General features: G+C 47.5%; 2 protein-coding genes across 9 annotated transcripts in view; one reads left to right on the plus strand and one right to left on the minus strand.

Annotated features, from left to right (window-relative positions):
* LOC139234097 (sorbitol dehydrogenase-like) overlaps positions 1-20,905 on the plus strand; it is a 230,749-nt gene that overhangs the window by 183,678 nt on the left and 26,166 nt on the right. The window lies entirely within an intron of this gene.
* duox (dual oxidase) overlaps positions 1-20,905 on the minus strand; it is a 78,704-nt gene that overhangs the window by 22,182 nt on the left and 35,617 nt on the right. Inside the window, exons 18-26 of the mRNA XM_070865023.1 lie at positions 19,601-19,786; positions 18,637-18,862; positions 16,245-16,338; positions 13,849-14,024; positions 11,634-11,700; positions 10,292-10,360; positions 7,856-8,034; positions 4,054-4,284; positions 1,715-1,814 (exon numbers count right to left, since the gene is read on the minus strand). Of these exons, the coding sequence (XP_070721124.1) occupies positions 1,715-1,814; positions 4,054-4,284; positions 7,856-8,034; positions 10,292-10,360; positions 11,634-11,700; positions 13,849-14,024; positions 16,245-16,338; positions 18,637-18,862; positions 19,601-19,786 (1,328 nt within the window). The remainder of the gene's footprint in view (positions 1-1,714; positions 1,815-4,053; positions 4,285-7,855; positions 8,035-10,291; positions 10,361-11,633; positions 11,701-13,848; positions 14,025-16,244; positions 16,339-18,636; positions 18,863-19,600; positions 19,787-20,905) is intronic.

The raw sequence follows: 20,905 nt of genomic DNA on the forward strand, positions 1-20,905 counted from the left end.
TCGTCCCACCAACCACTGTCTGCCCCACCCGTCACAGACACTGTGGATCCGGCATCAGACTCACCAGCCACCTGAGAACTCGTATCGGTGTGGAAGCAAGTCATCCTCGACTCTGAGGGACTGCCTAAGGAGAGATTGGGCTATCACCACTTTTAGCATTAATATGCACGCATGACCATGCTGTACTGATGCACAAGTGGCAGCGTAACCCTACCCCCAGAAAAAGTGAGGACACGATTGCCAGCACTGGCACTGTTAGATGTAACAAGAGTTTAGACAGTATCAGCAACCAATAAGGATTGTAACCCAGTCTGGCGCACTCTGCTAAAATGAGATTTTTCAGCAGTGACCCATCCAATTGTTGTACGCCGCTCATGCAGATCAAGTGCCTTATTGTCTATGAAAAGGAGAACCAATAATAATTTCATTGTTAATTAGAAAGAGCAAGGCTGAGAGTGACCCGGGTTTAAGTAACGTGTAATTAAGGCCAGTATCAGTCAGTGACGACGAACTGGTAGCTGCTGCTAATGTGGGCCCATTCATTGAGCAGCCCCGGATGACAGGGCTTGCTTTAATCTCAAATCCACCTTTCTATAATAGCAGCATTGTCCGTGGACCCCCACACACTGGCCGCCCAGGCCTCTGCGTGCTGGGCCTCCCTTTTATCTGCCCGCCTTTCCCTACTTGCTTGGCCAGTCACAAACATACGGCCATTTTCTGAGGCCCAGGTCAGCTGATTGGATGCTTTCCGAGGCCTTCTGCGCTTCAAAAGTACTTTTGTTCTAAATTCGCTGAGGGTGTCGCCAACATTTATTGCCCATCGCTAATTGCCCTTGAGAAGGTGGTGGTGAGCCGCCTTCTTGAACCGCTGCAGTCCGTGTGGTGAAGGTGCTCCCACAGTGCTGTTAGGGAGGGAGTTCCAGGATTCTGACCCAGCGACGATGAAGGAAGGGCCGATATATTTCCAAGTCAGGATGGTGTGTGACTTGGAGGGGATCATCATCATCACAGGCAGTCCCTCAAGTCGAGGATGACTTGCTTCCACGCCAAAAAGTTCAAAGGTGTTTCAATGAAGGACCTAATATTCCAGGTCCCGAACTACATGTTGAAGGGTGGAAGATGCCTGTGCGTGGATTTTTTTAACGTGGGGTGGTCGTTGCACACCAGCCACCACACGGGCTTGACGGAGCTAGGTCTTGGTCCAGTGACAAGGAGGGGAACATGGAGGTGGTGGTGTTCCCATGCGCCTGCTGCCCTTGTCCTAGGCGGTAGAGGTCGCGGGTTTGGGAGGTGCTGCCGAAGAAGCCTTGGCGAGTTGCTGCAGTGCATCTTGTAGATGGTGCACACTGCAGCCAGGGGGCGCCGGTGGTGGAGGGAGTGAATGTTGAAGGTGGTGGATGGGGTGCCGGTCAAGCGGGCTGCTTTGTCCTGGATGGTGTCGAGCTTCTTGAGTGTTGTTGGAGCTGCACTCATCCAGGCAAGTGGAGAGTGTTCCATCACACTCCTGACTTGTGCCTTGTAGATGGTGGAAAGGCTTTGGAGAGTCAGGAGGTGAGACACTCGCCGCAGAATAGCCAGCCTCTGACCCGCTCTTGTTGCTATGCTATTTTCATTGGATGTAAAGTGCTTTGAGGCGTCCAATGGTCGTGAAAGGCGCTATATAAATGCAAATCTTTCTTTCTTGGCAGGGACTGAGTTGCAATCTGGAACTCACCCATCATTGACGAACACACTGGGGAATAGGCAGGACAGGCTGCTGAGGGAACTAACACAGAATGTGTAGACATTCACGCCATGTCCAGCACTGTGAAAAACTGTGGAGAACAAGAGAAATGTTACTGCCATTACTAATAGTTTTCTTTTATTTACAACATTCTCACAATATGGTAAATAGTAGAATATATACTGCAATTCTATGTCCCTGTAATACACTGCAATATATTCACGATGGATGAGCTAAATAAACAGGTCATTTTCAGGTTGGCAGGCTGTAACTAGTGGGGTACCGCAAGGATCGGTGCTTGGGCCCCAGTTATTCACAATCTATATCAATGATTTGGATGAGGGGACCAATGTAATATATCCAAGTTTGTTGATGATACAAAGCTAGGTGGGAATGTAAGTTGTGAGGAGGACGCAAAGAGGCTTCAAGGGGATATAGGCAGGCCAAGTGAGTGGGCAAGAACATGGCAAGTGGAATATACTGTGGAGAAATGTGAAGTTATCCACTTTGGTGGGAAAAATGGAAAAACAGAGAATTTTTAAAATGGTGATAGATTGGGAACTGTCAGTGTTCAGAGGGACCTGGGTGTCCTTGTATACAAATCACTGAAAGTTAACGTGCAGGTCCAGCAAGCAATTAAGAAAGAAAGGCCAAATGTTGGCCTTTATTACAAGAGGATTTAGCTTAAGAGTAAAGACGTCTTACTGCAATTATATCGGGCCCTGGTGAGACCGCACCTGGAGTATTGTGTACAGTTTTGGTCTCCTTACCTAAGGAAGGATATACTTGCCATAGAGGGAGTGCAACGAAGGTTCACCAGACCGATTCCTGGGATGGGGGGGATTGTCCTATGAGGAGAGATTTAGACTAGGTCTATATTCTCTAGAGTTTAGGAGAATGAGAGGTGATCTCATTGAAACATACAAAGTTTTTACAGGGCTTGACATGGTAGATGCAGGGAGGATGTTTCCCCCTGGCTGAGGAGTCTAGAACCAGGGGTCACAGTCTCAGAATAAGGGGTCGGCCACTTAGGACTGGGATGAAGAGGAATTTCTTCACTCAGAGGGTGGTGAATCTTTTTAATTCTCTGCCCCAGAGGGCTGTGGAGGCTCTGTCGTTGAGTATATTCAAGGCTGTGATTGATATTTTGGACTCTAGGCGAATCAAGGGATATGGGGATAGTGCTGGAAAGTGGAGTTGAGGTAGAAGATCAGCCGTGATCAGCCGAATGGCCTGCTCCTAATTCGTATGTTCTTGGACGGAAAATCACGGTCTCGCTCTAATTTTAAGGTTACGCTTCCTTGTTCTAGTCTCCCTCACCAGAGGAAATAGTCTCTCTCTATCTATCCTTCGGATTTTTTAACCATCATAAAAACCTCAATTAAATCATCCCTTAATCTTCTATACACGAGAGAATGCAAGCCTTGTCTATGCAACCGGTCCTCATAATTTAACCCTTTCAATCCTGGTATCATTCTGATGAATCTGCACTCCAAGGCCACTATATCCTTCCTGAGGTGCCTAGAACAGAAGAGGGTACTCGAGATGGGATCTGACCGGAGCTTTATAGACCTGTAACATAACTTGCACCCCTTTGTATTCCAACCCCCTTTCAATCCATGTATTATAGGAACACAAAGTTCTTGTATATAGCACAGAGTATGGGGTACTGAAGTTGCATGATCAGCCATGGTCAAATTGAATGATGGTGCAGGCTCGAAGGGCCGAATGGCCTACTCCTGCACCTATGTTTTATGTTACTGTGTGCAGTTCTGGCCAACACATTACAGGAGCGGGTACAGAGGAGATTTACGAGGATGTTGCCAGTAGAAGTTCGGCGCTTATACAAGATTGGATAGGCTGGAGTTGTTTTCTTTGGAACAGAGAAGGCTGAGGGGAGACCTAATTGAGGTGTATAAAATTATGAGGGGCCTAGATAGAGTGGATAGAAAGGACCTAGTTCCCTTAGCAGAGGGGTCAATAACCAGGGGGCATTAAAGTAATTGGTAGAAGCATTAGTGGGGATTTGAGGAGAACTTTTTTCACCCAGAGGGTGGTGGGGGTCTGGAACTCACTGCCTGAAAGGGTGGTAGAGGCAGAAACCCTCACCACATTTAAAAATGGATGTGCACTTGAAGTGCCGTAACCGACAGGGCTACGGAACAAGAGCTGGAAAGTGGGATTAGGCTGGATAGCTCTTTGTCGGCCGGCACAGACACAATGGGCCGAAATGGCCTCCTTCCGAGCTGTAACCTTCTGTGATTCCACGATCGCATGATAACACGCTCTCACAAAGGCAGCGCGCAACACCGCGACGGAAGTGAGCGAACCTGCGAGGGCCGCGGCTGACATCGCCACCAAGCGATGGAAGTCCACGGCGGCGTCGAAGGGGATGTAGCGGTTGAGGAAGGTCTCGCGCAGGAAGGTGATGAGGTTGCGGCACATGGTGAGGAGGATGTAGGCGTACATGAAGGAAACGCTCGCTGCCGATCCACGGGACACGATAATGCCGACGTACGTGGTCTGGGGGATCCCGGTTGTCTCCGCATTGATGGCATAGTCTAGACAAAAGAGAAAAGCAAACGTGAGCCAGATGACTAAAGGTGCGGATTGCGTGCACATAGGTAGCTGCTTTCAACTAAATGGACTAGGGCTGGACCAGAGGCCACAATTTCAAGTTAGAGAAAGGCCAGACCTAGGTTAGATGTTTGGAGGTCTTAACCGATAAGGGGTTATGGGTTCTGGGGAGCGGGCGGGTAAGTGGACCTGAGTTCATGATCGGATCAACCATGATCATATTAAATGGCGGAACAGACTCAAGGGGCCGTATGGCCTACTCCTGCTCCTATTTCTTATGAGACTATGAGGTGGTTCTTCTAAGAAAGACTTGGATTTATATAACGCCCTTCACGACCGCCGGAAGACTCAAAGCGCTTCACAGCCAATGAAGTACTTTTGGAGTGTAGTCACTGTTGTAATGTAGCCAATTTGCGCACAGTAAGTTCCCACATACAGCAACGTGATAATGACCCAGATAATTTGTTTTTTTGTTAGGTTGATTGAGGGATAAATATTGGCCCCAGGACACCGGGGATAACTCCCCTGCCCTTCTTCGAAATAGTGCCGCGGGATCTTTTACTCCACCTGAAAGGGCAGACGGGGCCTCGGTTTAACGTCTCATCCGAAAGACGGCACCTCCGACAGTGCGGCGCTCCCTCAGCACTGCACTGGGAGTGTCAGCTCAAGTCCCTGCATAGGCAGCTCGTTTCAACTAAATAGATGAGGGAGGAGCAGGGGGGTCACAATTTCAAGTTAGAGAAAGGCCAGATCGGGGTTAGATGTCAGGAGGTGGGTCTTACCCCAGAGAATGGTGGGCCCCTGGATCAGGCTTCCGTCTCGTGCAGTGGATACTGACTCGCCGATTTCCTTTCAAGCGAGAGCGGGACCTGTTTCTGGCTGGGGCGGAGATTACCTTGTGCAAAAGGCAGGTAACTGCAGGGTCATCGGGATCTCCTGGACTAGTTTCGATCGCCGAGGTGAGGAATTTTCCCGGTGTCTCCCCCCAAATCTCCCTGGGTTTTTATCTGGATTTTTGCGGCATAGCCTGGCTTTGGGTGGGGTGGGGCGTGTTGGGATTCACAGGATATTGCAGTTGTGTGACATGCACCAGAGGATCTTTGCCTGTCCACCATGGTCCGCCATTGTCGGTGTGTTCAGAAGCCTATTCGAGAAGTTGGATCCATTTTTACTGCAGTGGGAGCTATGTTTGTTCAGCTTACAGCGATACATTCACAAATAATGAAGTATAACATTTTAGGTGCAGAGATTCGTGCAGTCTCCGCAAGATCCTGCAAATCCCCTGGCAGGATAGGCGCACTAACGTTAGTGTTCTCACTCAGGCCAACATCCCCAGCATCGAAGCACTGACCACACTTGACCAGCTCTGCTGGGCGGGCCACATTGTCCACATGCCCGACACAAGACTCCCAAAGCAAGCGCCCTACTCGGAACTCCTACACGGCAAACGAGCCAAAGGTGGGCAGAGGAAACGTTACAAGGACACCCTCAAAGCCTCCCTGATAAATTGCAACATCCCCACCGACACCTGGGAGTCCCTGGCCCAAGACCGCCCTAAGTGGAGGAAGAGCATCCGGGAGGACGCTGAGCACCTCGAGTCTCGTCGCCGAGAGCATGCAGAAACCAAGCGAAGGAGCGTGCGGCCAACCAGACTCCCCACCCACCCTTTCCTCCAACCACTGTCTGTCCCACCTGTGACAGAGATTGTAATTCCTGTATTGGACTGTTCAGTCACCTGAGAACTCACTTTTAGAGTGGAAGCAAGTCTTCCTCGATTCTGAGGGACTGCTATGATGATACATACAGATCCTGTCCCCCACACTTCCGACATCACCCACTGTCTAATTCAAATGTCTATGTCACTTAAATAAAATATAAAGGAACTGCAGCAGCCATTTGTAGTCTACAGAAAACTCTCCAAGATCAGAGAGAAAACCAGAGCCACAATATCTGCAAGCTCTTCGTCGAGCATCCCAGCAACAAAGCCGATATTCTCTACTCCAATCTCAATTGCAATTAAAATGTAAATGAATTCACCCAGTGTTTCCTTAACATCAATTTGACGTTGTAGCTCTAAGGGGACCCACACCTATATTTTAGCAGGAAAATAATATGTTCGGTTTCGCATGGAGCATAGGATTACACGGGATATACAGCACAGAAACAGGCCATTCGGCCCAACCAGTCCAAGCCGGCGTTTATGTTCCGTACACTGCTTCTAGCCGTATAATGCCACACATTGACTTACCGTGAGCACTATTAATGGCACATGTGTCACATTCCGAAGTCACACTTCAAAATGTCAAAAGACAGTCATAGAAAATAGGTGCAGGAGTAGGCCAATTGGCCCTTCGAGCCTACACCACCATTCAATATGATCATGGCTGATCATGCAACTTCAGTACCCCATTCCTGCCTTCTCTCCATATCCCTTTAGCCGTAAGGGCCACATATAACTCTGTTTTGAATATACCTAACGAACTGGCCTCAACAACTTTCCATGGTAGAGAATTCCACATGCTCACAACTCTCTGAGTGAAGAAATTTCTCCTCATCTCGGTCTTAAATGGCTTACCCCTTATCCTTAGACTGTAATCCCTGGTTCTGGACTTCCCCAACATCAGGAACATTCTTCCTACATCTAACCTGTCCAATCCCGTCAGAATTTTATATGCTTCTATGAGATCCCCTCTCATCCTTCTAAATCCCAGTGAATATAAGCCTAGTCGACCCAGTCTTTCTTCATATATCAGTCCTGCCATCCCAGGTATCAGTCTGGTGAACCTTCGCTGCACTCCCTCAATAGCAAGAATGCCCTTCCTCAGATTAGGAGACCAAAACTGTACACAATACTCAAGGTGTGGCCTCACCAAGGCCCTGTACAACTGCAGTAAGACCTCCCTGCTCCTGTATTCAATTCCCCTCGCTATGCCATTTGCCTTTTTCTGCTGATTATTCTAACTTCGAGAACCTGGCCTCTCTGAACGGTAGGATGCAGCAGTATACAAGGAGCTGCCAATCTATGGAAAAGTCCCTCAACAATTACTGCTAGTTGACGTCAGGATAGATATACTTAGACCACCCCTCTGCCCCTGTCCCCCGCCCCCTCCCCCTAAGGGAATACTTGAGTTAGTGACCTTAAAAGGGCAGGAGATGTTAAACAGAGCTCCATCTCAGCACCTAAGCATCATAACAATGGTGCAGACTTTCCAGACAATCCATGAACTACATTACAGGAGACCAGCCAGCACGAATGCAAGATTGGACAGAGAATATGAGGAAACTGGTCCTGAGTCAAATATTACACAGAATATTACAGCATAGAAACAGGCCATTCAGCCCAACGGTTCCATGGCGGTGTTTATGCTCCACACAAGCCTCCTCCCACCTTACTTTATCTCAGCCCGCCAACATATCCTCCTAGTCCTGTCTCCCTCGTGTACTTATCTAGTTTCCCCTTAAATGCACCACCGCCATTCGCCTCGGCCATTGCAGGGGGCTGCGAATTCCAAGTCACCTCACCAAGCCATTGGTAGAGGCTCGCCCAGTACTTACGATAGGCTCTTTCCACGAATACACCGGCTGCTATACCGTAAAAGATCAGAACGCAAACTATGTGCCGCCGATAGTTCTCGATGAAGCGCTTGAACTGTTGAACTTTCTGGTGCACTTTGCTCCGGTTGTACTTCTCCCGTTTGGCCTCCGTGTAGGGTCGAGGGCGGAGGTGAAGAGATCTACAAGGAGGCGCAAAGTGCCATTTTATCATGAATGCTCATTCTGTTGATTCGCTTTCTCCTCCCACAACCCACCCATTATTGTTTTCCCTCCTCTCCTGAAGGCACTGGCTCATGAAAGAAAGACCTGCATTTCTATAGCACCTTAAATATGTCTTAAAGTGCTTTACAGCCAATGAAGTACATTTGGAGTGTAGTCACTGTTGTAATGTGGGAAACGCGGCAGCTAATTTGCACACAGCAAGCTCCCACAAATAGCAATGTGTTAATGACCAGATAATCTGTTTTTTTGTTATGTTGATTGAGGGATAAATATTGACCAGGACGCCAGGGATAACTCCCCTGCTCTTCTTTGAAATAGTGTTGTGGGATCTTTTACATCCACCTGAGAGAGCAGACGGGGCCTCAGTTTAACGTCTCATCCGACAGTGCAGCACTCCCTCAGCACTGCATTGGAGTGTCAGCCTAGATTTACGTGCTCAAGTCTCTGGAGTGGGACTTGAACCCATAACCTTCTGACTCAGAGGCGAGGGTGCTGCCCACTGAGCCACTGGCTGGCGCATGGATGGATGTGGTTACCAGAGTGGTGGATGCCTGCCTTTAGGTGGCCATGCCCCATGGGTGAACCCAGGCAGTGAACATCACTAAATCCTCTCAGTGTTGCGCGGCAATAGGGACTGCTTTCACTTTGGCACCGATGACCAGTTAAAACACAAGTTTTTAATCAATAGTCCTCAGGTTGAGGGTGACATTACCGAGGCTGGCTGATTTGTCCCGCCCATCCCTCAATGCTTTTGGGTTTGTACAACTGACCGCCTCACTGGGCCACTTCTGATGGCATTATTAGCCAATCACGAGAGTCTAGACCAGAGGGTTCAGGAGGACAAGGTTCTCTTTCCCAAGGATCAGCAGTTGGGTTTTTGCAATCCGCCGATGGTCATTATCTGTCACTCGCCCACAAATGCTCACACTGATTGAATCCAATGATCGCAAATGCCCGCGATGGGATTGTGAACTCACAGGCCTTCCGTTAGTGCCCCCGGCACTCTGGGATCGCATGGCACCCCTGCTCCACGGTGGTCCGGGTTGGTGCCTGTTTAATTTGCAGAGCCTGCCACGCAGATCCTTCCCTTTCAGTGAGGGAGAGGCCCCTCGGGCACGGCCCAGTGAGCAATGCTGTGAGGTGTCCGTCCCATTAGCCCCCCAGGAAGGAAGTGGAGCGCATGATTTAGCGATCCATTTCCGTCCGGGAGCATTAATACGAATTTTTTGAGTGGACCGAGACTTTAGCGCCCGGCGCTAAGTTTCCCGCCTTTCAAATGTTTGGGGGCGGTAACAAATTTCTTCCCCCATTGCATTCAATTCTCACAAATGCCTGTGGTGGGATTGTGAACGTACAATCTCTGAGGTTGCTGGTCCAGTACCAGCACGCTACTAAAAGCAGATCAACGAGCGCAGGGGGCAAAATGCTCAACTCAGCAGCAATCTACACGGAGTTTGATCTTTGGCACCGGAGATATAAATCTGCAGCGCTGAGGACATTTTAGGGCTAGATTTTTGGCTCGTTTGTCGCCTCTGTTTTCGCCCCGGAGGGGACGTCAATGGCGGCGGTGAGCTCTCCCGGGCAGGCGGCCAGCTCCCAGCGTCCCGCCGTGGATTTTCGGGGCCAATTTCGGTGGGGCACGGAGCAGTACCGCCTGGGAGAGCCGAGCTGGTGTGCAACGACCCCTGGTTGCAACACCAGATCGATTTTTAGCTCCCACCCGGCACGTAGCGCCCCCTAGTGGGAACGCCTGTGAAAGCGAGCAGTCCGACCTATACCGACTGCAGTGAGATAAGTAATGTCCGCCTCAGGTAACTGGATGGTTTGTTTTGTGATTTATGTTGTGATGGCGTGGGCTATGTATGTATTGGGAATGTTTTTGGTGGGGGGGGGTGGGGTCAGGTTTTTTTCTCCCCCCGGGCCTCTCTCAGGGCGCTCTGAGGCCGGCTGTTTAGCTCGGGATTGCTCAGTCGGCCTAGCGCCCTAAGTGCAGTGTGCAACACCTCCCTTAGCGCCCCGCCCCACACTTAGGGCCAATATTGCTGACCGAGGCGCAAGCTTTTTCCAACCTTCACCGGCCCTCCGTCATTCAAGCCCCGAAATCTCCAAAGCCAAAAATCCAGCCCTAAAACTCCTTTCCATTTGTTAAAAAAAACCCCACATAAATGTAGAACAGGCCACACAACGAAACAGCACAGAATGCGAGATCCTTACTTCTTGTTCAGCCTGTCTCTGTTTCGGAACTCCTGTCCAACCTGTTCCACGGCAGATTCCGGCATTGTCCTTTCGGTATGTGGAGAACAAGAACGTTATTCATAAGGCACAAGGGAGTCTCTTTCACTCACAAATGAAACGCCAGGTACTGTCAGTGGCACGGGCCGCACTCACAAGGCAAGGGGAAACCGCAACCTTGTTTGTGGATTAGTCGGATCAGTTGTTCGAGATTAGCATTCCTAACGCGGTGCTCCTGATTTTCTGGCCGTTACACGTAATCCTCAGAAAATCAGGCACAATAGCAATAGTTGCTCTCCTTCCCTAATTCTCCGATCGAGCAAAGCCCTCACACCAGGATTGCAGCTTTGTGATTATGAATTTAAATTTATTCGATCTCGGGGTGTGGCCGGCATTTATTGCCCATCCCTCATTGCCCCTTGAGAGGGAGGTGGTGAGCCGCCATTACACGGGGCAGGTTGAGAGTCAACCACATTGCTGTGGGTCTGGAGTCACATATAGGCCCAGACGGGTAAGGGCGGCAGATTTCCTTCCCCTAAGGGACGTTAGTGAACCAGATGGGCTTTTACGGCAATCCGGCAGTTTCATGGTCACCATTACTGGCACGAGCTGGCGTGGTGGGATTTGAACTTGGGTCTCCCGCCCATTAGTCCGGGCACCTGGGTTATTTGTCCAGTAACATAACCACCATGCTACCATTCCCGAATATTTACCCTAGCATACATTGTCTAACGGAGAGAATATAAAATGGAATCCTGGCGTGTGCCAACGAAATCTGACCTGGATAAAAGTGCTGCTGATAACCCGAGATGGTTTGATTATACTCGTCAGCAATAAGGATGTGGGGAGGAATGAAACCTGCCTGCAGTTGGAATTTGCTCCGTCTGATTTGCATCCAACGAGTCTTCACTTAAACTTAGGGGCTGGGGAGGGGAAGTATGTAGTCATGATCCTCTGGCTATCAATGGTTGGGGCAGGCTTGATTAGCCAACTGGTCCTTTCCTGCCCGACAATTCCTTATCTTTGTCAAGTACAAACTAATTTTCAGCGCTCCCTCAGCACTGCACTGGGAGTGTCAGCCTAGATTATTTGCTCAACTTTCTGGGGTGGGCTTTGAAACCACAATCTTCTGACTCAGGCGAGGGTGCTGCCCACTGAGCCATTGGCTGACACTTCGATGCAACAACAGTCAGCATTTTCTGACATAGCCACAGCAACTGCGCTTCAAAAGTAATGGATTGTGAAACCCTTTGGGATATCCTCGGAACAGGAGGCACTCTGTAAATGCCAAGTTCTTTTTGATAAACTTGAAGTATTTACTCACTTGTATGGATTTGTTTTGATGAAAGAGACCCTGTTGAACTTAGTAGATTTATCTCGGATATCCATACCTGAAACAGCAGAGGTCAACATCAAATACAACTTGGAATTAATGACAAGGAAAGGAAAGAGATTTGGGAGTTACAACCTTGAAAGTAGATAACCACAAGGAGAGCTCATAAAGGTAAATAAAATAGCAAGCAAAAATATAGATAAGTCTGGAACACTACTTCACATTAGCGACGTAAGGACATGGGTTACAAATTAGCAAGAGGAACATTTTGGATTGCGATCAGGCAGTGCTTCTTCTCGCAAAGAGTGACCAACTTATAGTCAGAAATGTAAATTAGTTACTAATAAATCCCAGAGGGAATTCAGGAGAAACTGCCTTTCCCAGAGAGCGGTGAGAATGTGGAACTCGCTGCCACAGAGAGTGGTTGAGGCAAATAGTATCGATACATTTAAGGAGAAGCTGAATAAACACATGAGGGAGAAAGGAATAGAAGGATATGCTGATAGGGTGAGATTAGTGTACAAAATTAAGGCATGGGGGTGATGAATTGACGTGGATAGAGAACTGGTTGGCAGACAGGAAGCAAAGAGTGGGAATAAACGGGTCCTTTTCAGAATGGCGGGCAGTGACTAGTGGGGTACCGCATGGTCCAGTGCTGGGACCCCAGCTATTTACAATATACAGTGATGAGTTGGGCGAAGGAATTGAATGTAATATCTCCAAGTTTGCAAATGACACTAAGCTGGGTGGCAGTGTGAGCTGTCAGGAGGATGCTAAGAGGCTGCAGGGTGACTTGGATAGGTTAGGTGAGTGGGCAAATGCATGGCAGATGCAGTATAATGTGGATAAATGTGAGGTTATCCGCTTTGGTGGCAAAAACAGGAAGGCAGATTATTATCTGAATGGTGACAGATAAGTAAAAAGGGGAAGTGCAACGAGACCTGGGTGTCATGGTACATCAGTCAAATGCAGGTACAGCAAGCAGTAAGAAAGCAAATGGCATGCTGGCCTTCATACCGAGAGGATTTGAGTATAGGAGCAGGGAGGTCTTACTGCAGTTGTACAGGGCCTTGGTGAGACCACACCTTGAGTATTGTGTGCAGTTTTGGTCTCCTAATCTGAGGAAGGACATGCTTGCTATTGAGGGAGTGCAGTGAAGGTTCACCAGACTGATTCACGGGATGGCGGGACTGACATATGGAGGAAGACTGGATCGGCTAGGCTTATACTTACTGGAATTTAGAAGAGTGAGAGGGGATCTCATAGAAACATATAAAATTATGACGGGACTGGACAGATTAGATGTAGGAAAAATGTTCCTGATGTTGGGGAAGTCCAGAACCAGGGGTCACAGTCTAAGGATAAGTGGTAAGCCATTTAGGACTGAGATGAGGAGAACCTTTTTCACCCAGAGAGTCCAGTTCGTTGGATATATTCAAAAGGGAGTTAGATGTGGCCCTTACGGCTAAAGGGATCAAGGGATATGGAGAGAAGGCAGGAAAGGGGTACTGAAGTTGAATGATCAGCCATGAACTCATTGAATGGTGGTGCAGGCTCGAAGGGCTGAATGGCCTGCTCCTGCACCTATTTTCTATGTTTCTATGAAGAGGGGTGGGAGGAGGTGTGTGTGGAGTTTCTGTACTGTAAATTCTGTATAACAAGGTCAGCATTTTTGTTCCTCGTTATAAGGTGAGGTCAAATATAACAACAATAGCAGCAATTTGCAATTATATAGCGCCGTTAATGTAGAAAAACATCCCAAGGCTCTTCATAGGAGCCTAATCAGAACTTAATCTGACACCGTGTCACAAAAGGAGAGATTCGGACAAAAGCTTGGTCAAAGAGGTAGGTTTTAAAGGAGTAGAGAGAGGTGGAGAGGTTTAGGGAGGGAGTTCCAGAGCTTGGGGCCCAGGCAGCTGAAGGTACGGCCGCCGATGGAGGGGGCGAAGGGAATCGGCGTGTGCAAGAGGCCAGAACGATCCCGTTTGTGGCTCTGGTCTCGCTGCCTCACACACCAACCGTGAGCGAGAGGGCGGATGAGTGATTGGTTCCGCAGTCTGCACCAGAACGGTCTGGCAAGCCGACACCTGTCCCGTTTGCGAGGAGGCACCAGGCCGCTGCCTTTTCACCGTCCCACGCAGCCAGGCTGAGATCAGGAACCCCTGGCTAGATTGCTCCTTTATTTTCTGCCTCTTTATTTTCTGACCTTTCACGGTGAGCTGAGCAAACTGCAGCTCGTCGCCATGGTCACGGAACAAGTAGTGAAAGTCCTCCCAGGTTAAGTCCTCCTTGTCCTGGAACCCTGCTTCCTTGAACAGCGAGTCCATGACCTCCTTCGCCTGCGCTTTGGATAGACAGTTATTGGAGATCTCAATGAAGGACCTGGAGGAACAAAGCATCAATGATACCCGTGTCCACTAAAGCAAAACCAGGCTCACGATCGAACCATCCGTTCTCAGAAAAAAATGTCAATTGCAAGTGAAAACATTCCAGGATAATTTTGTAACACAAAGTACATCTTTATTTTTTAAGAGAAGCATTATATTACCATTACACTATTGCCTTCTGCGATATAAATATGGACTATAGGGAGAAACTTATGCGAGGACCGCCCTGGTCATCTGTTGTAACCTAGGTGTTGGAACGGCCATAGTATGCCTTTCCTTTATAGAATCATAGAAATTTACAGCACGGAAGGAGGCCATTTCGGCCCATTGTGTCCGTGCCGGCCGACAAAGAGCTACCCAGCCTAATCCCACTTTCCAGCTCTTGGTCTGTAGCCCTGTAGGTTACGGCACTTCAAGTGCGCATCCAAGTACTTTTTAGATGTGGTGAGAGTTTCTGCCTCTACCACCCTTTCAGGCAGTGAGTTCCAGACCCAGACCCCCACCACTCTCTGGGTGAAGAAATTTCCCCTCAAATCCCATCGAACCCTCCTACCAATTACTTTAAATCTGTGCCCCCTGGTTGTTGACCCCTCTTGAACCTTGAAAATGATATTCAGGCATTTTATAACAATAGGCCTGAATTTGCGGCCGCTATTGGTGCGTACGAGATGCGCACGTGCCCACAGGGTCCCCGCACGTCCCGGGGTTAGGTATGCAAAGCGCATGCGCTTACACCTGGAACTTGCAATCTGTCAAGAATCCACATTGACGGATTCACCACATCTGAAAGCAAAGGGCCTCCACAGGCGGAGAGTTGGGCTATTTGCCCGATGTCTGCCCAGCGAATGCCCCGACATTCCTATCCCCCGGTAAAGAGCAGGAGGATAAGGCTTGCTTTTACCAGCATCAGAGTGTTAAAAAATAGAAAAATAAAATGTTGTCATTCATTTAAATATTAAAAGCCCTGTCCAATAAGGTAAGCTTATTTTTAGTCCTGTTAAAACATATTGGGCCAACAATTCCGGCCTCCCCAGGTCTTTACGGAGTTCCTACGGACCCGGGAAGGCATCGGAAATACCAGTTTCCAGCGCTCAATGCGCATGTGCTGGCAACCAGCATTTCCGATCTGTCAAATTTCTGGCTCGGCAGATCGTAGCCAGATCGGGAGCGAGGACACTTGTAAGTGGAAATTTCCAATATTTACGCTTACAAATGTCTTCAAAAATCTTGTGCCTGAAAAAGCAGGCACATAGCCTACTGTTACAGGTGCAAGTGTTTTAAAAAAACTCAAAAACATCTAAAAATAAAATTATTAAAACATATTTTATCATTAAAAACCCTCCCCACAACGGTAAGTTTATTTTAAAAAACATTTTTAAAAATCGGGAAATTATTTTTTTTAAGGCATTAATAACTTTAATTTAAATGAATGTAGTGTCATTATTTTCTATTTTTATTAGTGTTTTGGGTGTTTGGGGCTGTGTTTTGGGTGTTTCGCGCTCTATCACAATCATAGTAATAGGAGTTTAGGACCCTGCGGAACTCCTATTACTATGATACTTTACCTGATTGGCTGCCCAGAGCCATGTGACTGCAGCTGTAGGCCTGCGCACGCGCCAACGTGCACGCGTTGCGACTGGCAATCAGGAGAGGCCTCAGCATCGGAAAGTCAACCGTGGACAGCAGCTTAAGGTAGGTGCGTACCTTTTCTCTAAAATGCCCGCGGGCCAGCCAAACCGGAATTTCAGGGCCATTTTTTTAAAATTCTAAAAAATATATTTTTGTATAAAATATTTAATTAAATTGCATTTTCATTAATTTTAAACATTTAATGTGCTTTTTTAAAATGCATTTAATATGTTTGTGTGTTTTCGGGCAGCTCCGTAGAAACGGAATCACCATCAGTACGAATGGAGATCCCCTACTCTGAGAGGTCGGGCCAGCCCATGTGATCCCAGGGATGTGTACGAAGCCCATACGTACCTGGGATACGTGGGCCTCTGTGCAGGCCTTCGCAGAGAGGCCCAGGACCACAAGTCGCCGAATCTGCAGGACCACCGGGTATTTTGGTGGGAAATCTTTTTGTGGTTGGAGACATCCGCCCGCGGGAAGCTTCCGACCGGAAAATTCTGGGCCATGGTTTGTGTGGGTTTTAGAACGGCCTACTTTACCAAACTTAGAAGGGCTTCAGGTTGCCTGAAAAATGTGCGTTTACCTCAACAGTATAGAAAATTCCTCTTTTGACAGGAATCCATTTCCATCTACATCGTACATCCGGAACATGAGCTTGGATTTCTCTTCAGGCGACCCTGCAAACAAAGTACAGGAAAAATTATTTTAACTATTTAATTTCTTACAAAAAAAATTAGCAAAGAACAACAACAACTTGTATTTATATAGCGCCTTTAAAGTAGTAAAACGTCCCAAGGTGCTTCACAGGAGTGTTGGAACACAACATTTGACACCGAGAACATGTTCGGGGGTAGTCCAAATTGTCCAAATCATTGCAGCACTCCGGTATTCACAAGTTCATCTTTAGTCAAAAGTCTTTCACAAACACCGGATGCTCCAAAGCGCTTTACAGCCAATTAAGTACTTTTGGAGTGTACTCACTGTTGTAATGTGGGAAACGTGGCAGCCAATTTGCGCACAGCAAGCTCCCACAAACAGCAATCTAATCATGGCTAGATAATCTGTTTTTTAGTGATGATGATTGAGGGAGAAATATTGGCCCCAGGACATCGGTGATAATTCCCCTGCTCTTCTTCAAAATAGCATCTCTTACGTCCACCTGAGAGGGCAGACGGGGCTTCAGTTTAACAGCTCACCCGAAAAACAGCACCGCCGACAGTGCAGCACTCCCTCAGCACGGCACTGGGAGCGTCAGCCTAGATTTTTATGCTCAAGTTCCATGGAGTGGGATTTGAACCCACAACCTGCTGATTCAGAGGTGAGAGAGTGCTGCCCACTGAGCATAGCAAGCAATTAAGCAAAGTAAAGGCGATTGAAATCAGTATCAAACTCAGGTTGGGAACTCTTCCTTACTGGAAGTGGCAGTGGATTGTACTTTAACAGTGAGGGGGAATTTTATGGGTATGTACCACAGGGATACTTAAACCTCCTCCTCAGTTAAGAGGTGAGTTTTCCAATCATCTTCCCTTCGCATTTAACAGCTCTCCTCAGGTGTTGCGTATTTTTATTGAGAAATATCGGGCTAAATGCCAACACTCACAAGTTTTTTTTAAATGCTTTTGATTCATGTTGCATTTAAACATAGCTTTACGTGTCCTGTGTGACAGCACAAAGGACAGCACAAATTGGAAATACCTTGTGCACTGCTCCGCAAGATCTTACCCCACTAATGCCAATTTACTCTCATTCAATCTGATTCTTTATCAGCCAACCTAGCCAGGTATTGGTGACCCTGTGAACACGACACAAGGACAGTGTCAACCAATGGCTCAGTGGGAAGCACTCTCTTGCCTCTGAGTCAGAAGGTTGTGGGTTCAAGTCCCACTTAAGCACAAAAATCTAGACTGACACTCCCAGTGCAGCGCTGAGGGAGTGCTGCATTATTGGAGGTGCCATCTTTCAGATGAGATGTTAAACCAAGAATCTACCCTCTTAAGTGAATGTAAAAGATCCCATGGTACTATTTTGAAGAAGAGCATGGAATCTATCCCTGGTGTCCCAGCAAAAATGTATTCCTCAATCGAAAAAACAGATTATCTGGCCATTGTCACATTGCTGTGTGTGGGTGCCGTGTTTCCCACATGACAACAGTGATGACACTCCAAAAGTACCTCATTGGCTGTAAAGCACTTTGAGACGTCCAGTTGGTCATGAAAGGCGCTATATAAATGCAAGTCTTTCTTTTTCATTTTTCATAAGAGAAAACAGGAAAGGGCCATTTAGCCCCTTAAGTGCACTCCTGAAATAGAAGAGAAAATGCTCAGCGGGTCAGGCAGCATCCGTGGAGAGAGAAACAGAGTTAACGTTTCGGGTCAACGACCTTTTGTCAGAACCCTGAATGCAGTCCTCAATCATAGGCTCTCAACGCCCCTATAACTCAATGCTTCCTTCCTAACTTCATGCCAATCAATCAAACTGATTAATATCTATAACCTCTTTACCAACTGGTATTGATCTAGTTATTTTTTTTAAACTATCAACTGACCCTGAATTAGTGACTTTTTCTGTTAGTCTGTTCTACATTTGATGCCACGCATCGTGAGTTAAAATAGTCGGCCATTCGGCCCCTCGAACCTGCTTCGCCATTCAATAAGATCAGGGCTGATCTGATCTTGGGCTCAACTCCACTTCCCTGCCCGCTCCCCATAACCCTTGACTCCCTTATCGTTCAAAAATCTGTCCAGCTCCACTTTAAATATGTCCAATGACCCAGCCTTCTCTGGGGTAGAGAATTTCAAAGATTCACATTCAGCAATCCATGAAAATGAATTTCGGAAAACGAATTTTAGAACATCATTTATCAGGAAGTAGTGGTTTGTTGACGTACGTTTGACAATTTCATTGCAGCAAATCTCTATGGGATCCAATAATCGAGAAACAAAGTGGGTTTTTAAACCGTAAGATTTTCCTTTTACCTTTCATGAATATGATTAAAATATCAATGAACTCCCGGAAGGACAGGTAACCATTCCCATCTTTGTCTGCGAGTGAAAACATCTGCTCCACAAACATGGAATCATCCTTTAGTCCCAACGCGTCGGCAAACTCCACACGTGTCAGCTCACAGTTCAGGGACTCTCTCGTTTTCCGGGAGATCTCAGTGTTGAAATCCCCAGCATCTGATCTGTCAATCTCCAGAACCTAAGAGTAGATTTAAAACAAAAGAGGGACTTGCATTTATATAGCGCCTATCACAACCACTGGACGTCTCAAAACGCTTTACTGCCAATGAAGCGCTTTTTGAAGTGTAGTCACTGTTGTAATGTGGGAAATGCAGCAGCCAATTTGAACACAGCAAGCTCCCACAAACAATAATGTGATAATGGTCAGATAATTTGTGATGTTGGTTGGGGGACAAAAATTGGCCACGTCACTGGGGATAACTCCCCTGATCTTCTTCGTAATAGTGTCGTGGGATCTTTTACATCCAACCTGAGAGGGCAGACGGGGCCTCGGTTTAACGACTCATCCTAAGGAGTGCAGCACTGGGAGTGTCGGCCTCGATTTTTGGGCTCAAGTCGCCGGAGTGGGACTCAAAGGATGAGGTGGTATAATTTGGTCTGAGGGAGTTTGTGCTAAGATGGGCGGGTGGGTAGGAAAATCAGCCGGAGCTGTCACTACTGGTCCTTATCCATTGAGCCCCCCCCTTTACAGCTCACGTGTGTGGACATCAAGTGAGGAAAGGCTGAACCTTGCCCGTGACGCACCTCACAATCACACTGCTTCGTGAACCTCACTATCTAGTCTCACAAGTGAAGTATGGACATTGGGCCTGGGACCGGAGGGCTCTGTGTATCTACAGAAGCCTTCTCCAGTACCAGTTATGTCTTCCTGACAACAATGCGGAGGAATCGAATATGAAAGCGACTCCCTTCGTACTTGTGCGAACACCCGTCGGAAAAACGTATCCAAAATCTTGCTCCGCTGTTGTTTAGTAACCGCTTCTTTCAATATTGTTTTCTGACTCATCTCGTTCAGGCGCAGTCGTATCTCATTGCCCTCCAGGTGACCTCTCAGCTGTTCAATGAAATCATGACGATCTTCTTCTGTATCGAAGAACAGTACCTAGTAGAAGCAAAAAGAGCCCAAATTATACAGCCACTGATAACATCACCGTGCTGGACTTTCACAGACTTTGGCAGAAATAATAGAAGAGCAAATTATAATTTAAATGGAGAAAAATTGCAAAGTGCTGCAATACAGAGGGACCTGGGGGTCCTTGTGCATGAAACACAAAAAGTTAATATGCAGGTACAGCAAGTAATCAGGAAGGCAAATGAAACGTTGGCCTTTATTGCAAGGGGGATAGAGTATAAAAGCAGAGAAGTCCTGCTACAACTGTACAGGGTATTGGTGAGGCCACACCTGGAGTACTGCGTACAGTTTTGGTCTCCGTATTTAAGGAAGGATATACTTGCATTGGAGGCTGTTCAGAGAAGGTTCATGACGTTGATTCCGGAGATGAGGGGTTTGACTTATGAAGATAGGTTGAGTAGGTTGGGCCTATACACATTGGAGTTCAGAAGAATGAGAGATGATATTGAACTTATAAGATAATGAGGGGGCTCGACAAGGTGGATGCAGAGAGGATATTTCCAGTCAAAGGGGAAACAAAAACTAGGGGACATAGTCTCAGAATAAGGGGCCGCCCATTTAAAACTGGGATGAGGAGAAATTTCTTCTCAGAGAGTTGTAAATCTGTGGAATTCGCTGCCTCAGAGAGCTGTGGAGGCTGGGTCATTGAATATATTTAAGGCGCAAATAGACAGATTTTTGAACGATAAGGAAGTCGAGGGTTATGGGGAGTGGGCAGGGGAGTGGAGCTCAGCCCGTGATCAGATCAACCATGATCTTATTGAATGGCGGAGCAGGCTCGAGGGGCCAACTGGCCGACTCCTGCTCCTATTTCTTATGGTCTTATCTTATGTTGTACCACCTTTCCCTGTGGCAAGATTAATTTTGTTAAACGCATGAAAGCTTGTTTCTTTTAAAATGCATTCACGGGATGTGGGCGTCGCTGGCAAGGCCGGCATTTATTGCCGATCCCTAATTGCCCCGTGAGAAGGTGGTGGTGGTAAGCCGCCTTCTTAAACCGCTGCAGTCCGTGTGGTGAAGGTACTCCCACAGCGCTGACTTTGCCGCAGCGGTTTGGTGCTGTGTAAGGAAATTTCGGGGTAAAAGACC

This window comes from Pristiophorus japonicus, chromosome 21, assembly GCF_044704955.1.
Source record: "Pristiophorus japonicus isolate sPriJap1 chromosome 21, sPriJap1.hap1, whole genome shotgun sequence".
NCBI classification, from domain to species: domain Eukaryota; kingdom Metazoa; phylum Chordata; class Chondrichthyes; family Pristiophoridae; genus Pristiophorus; species Pristiophorus japonicus.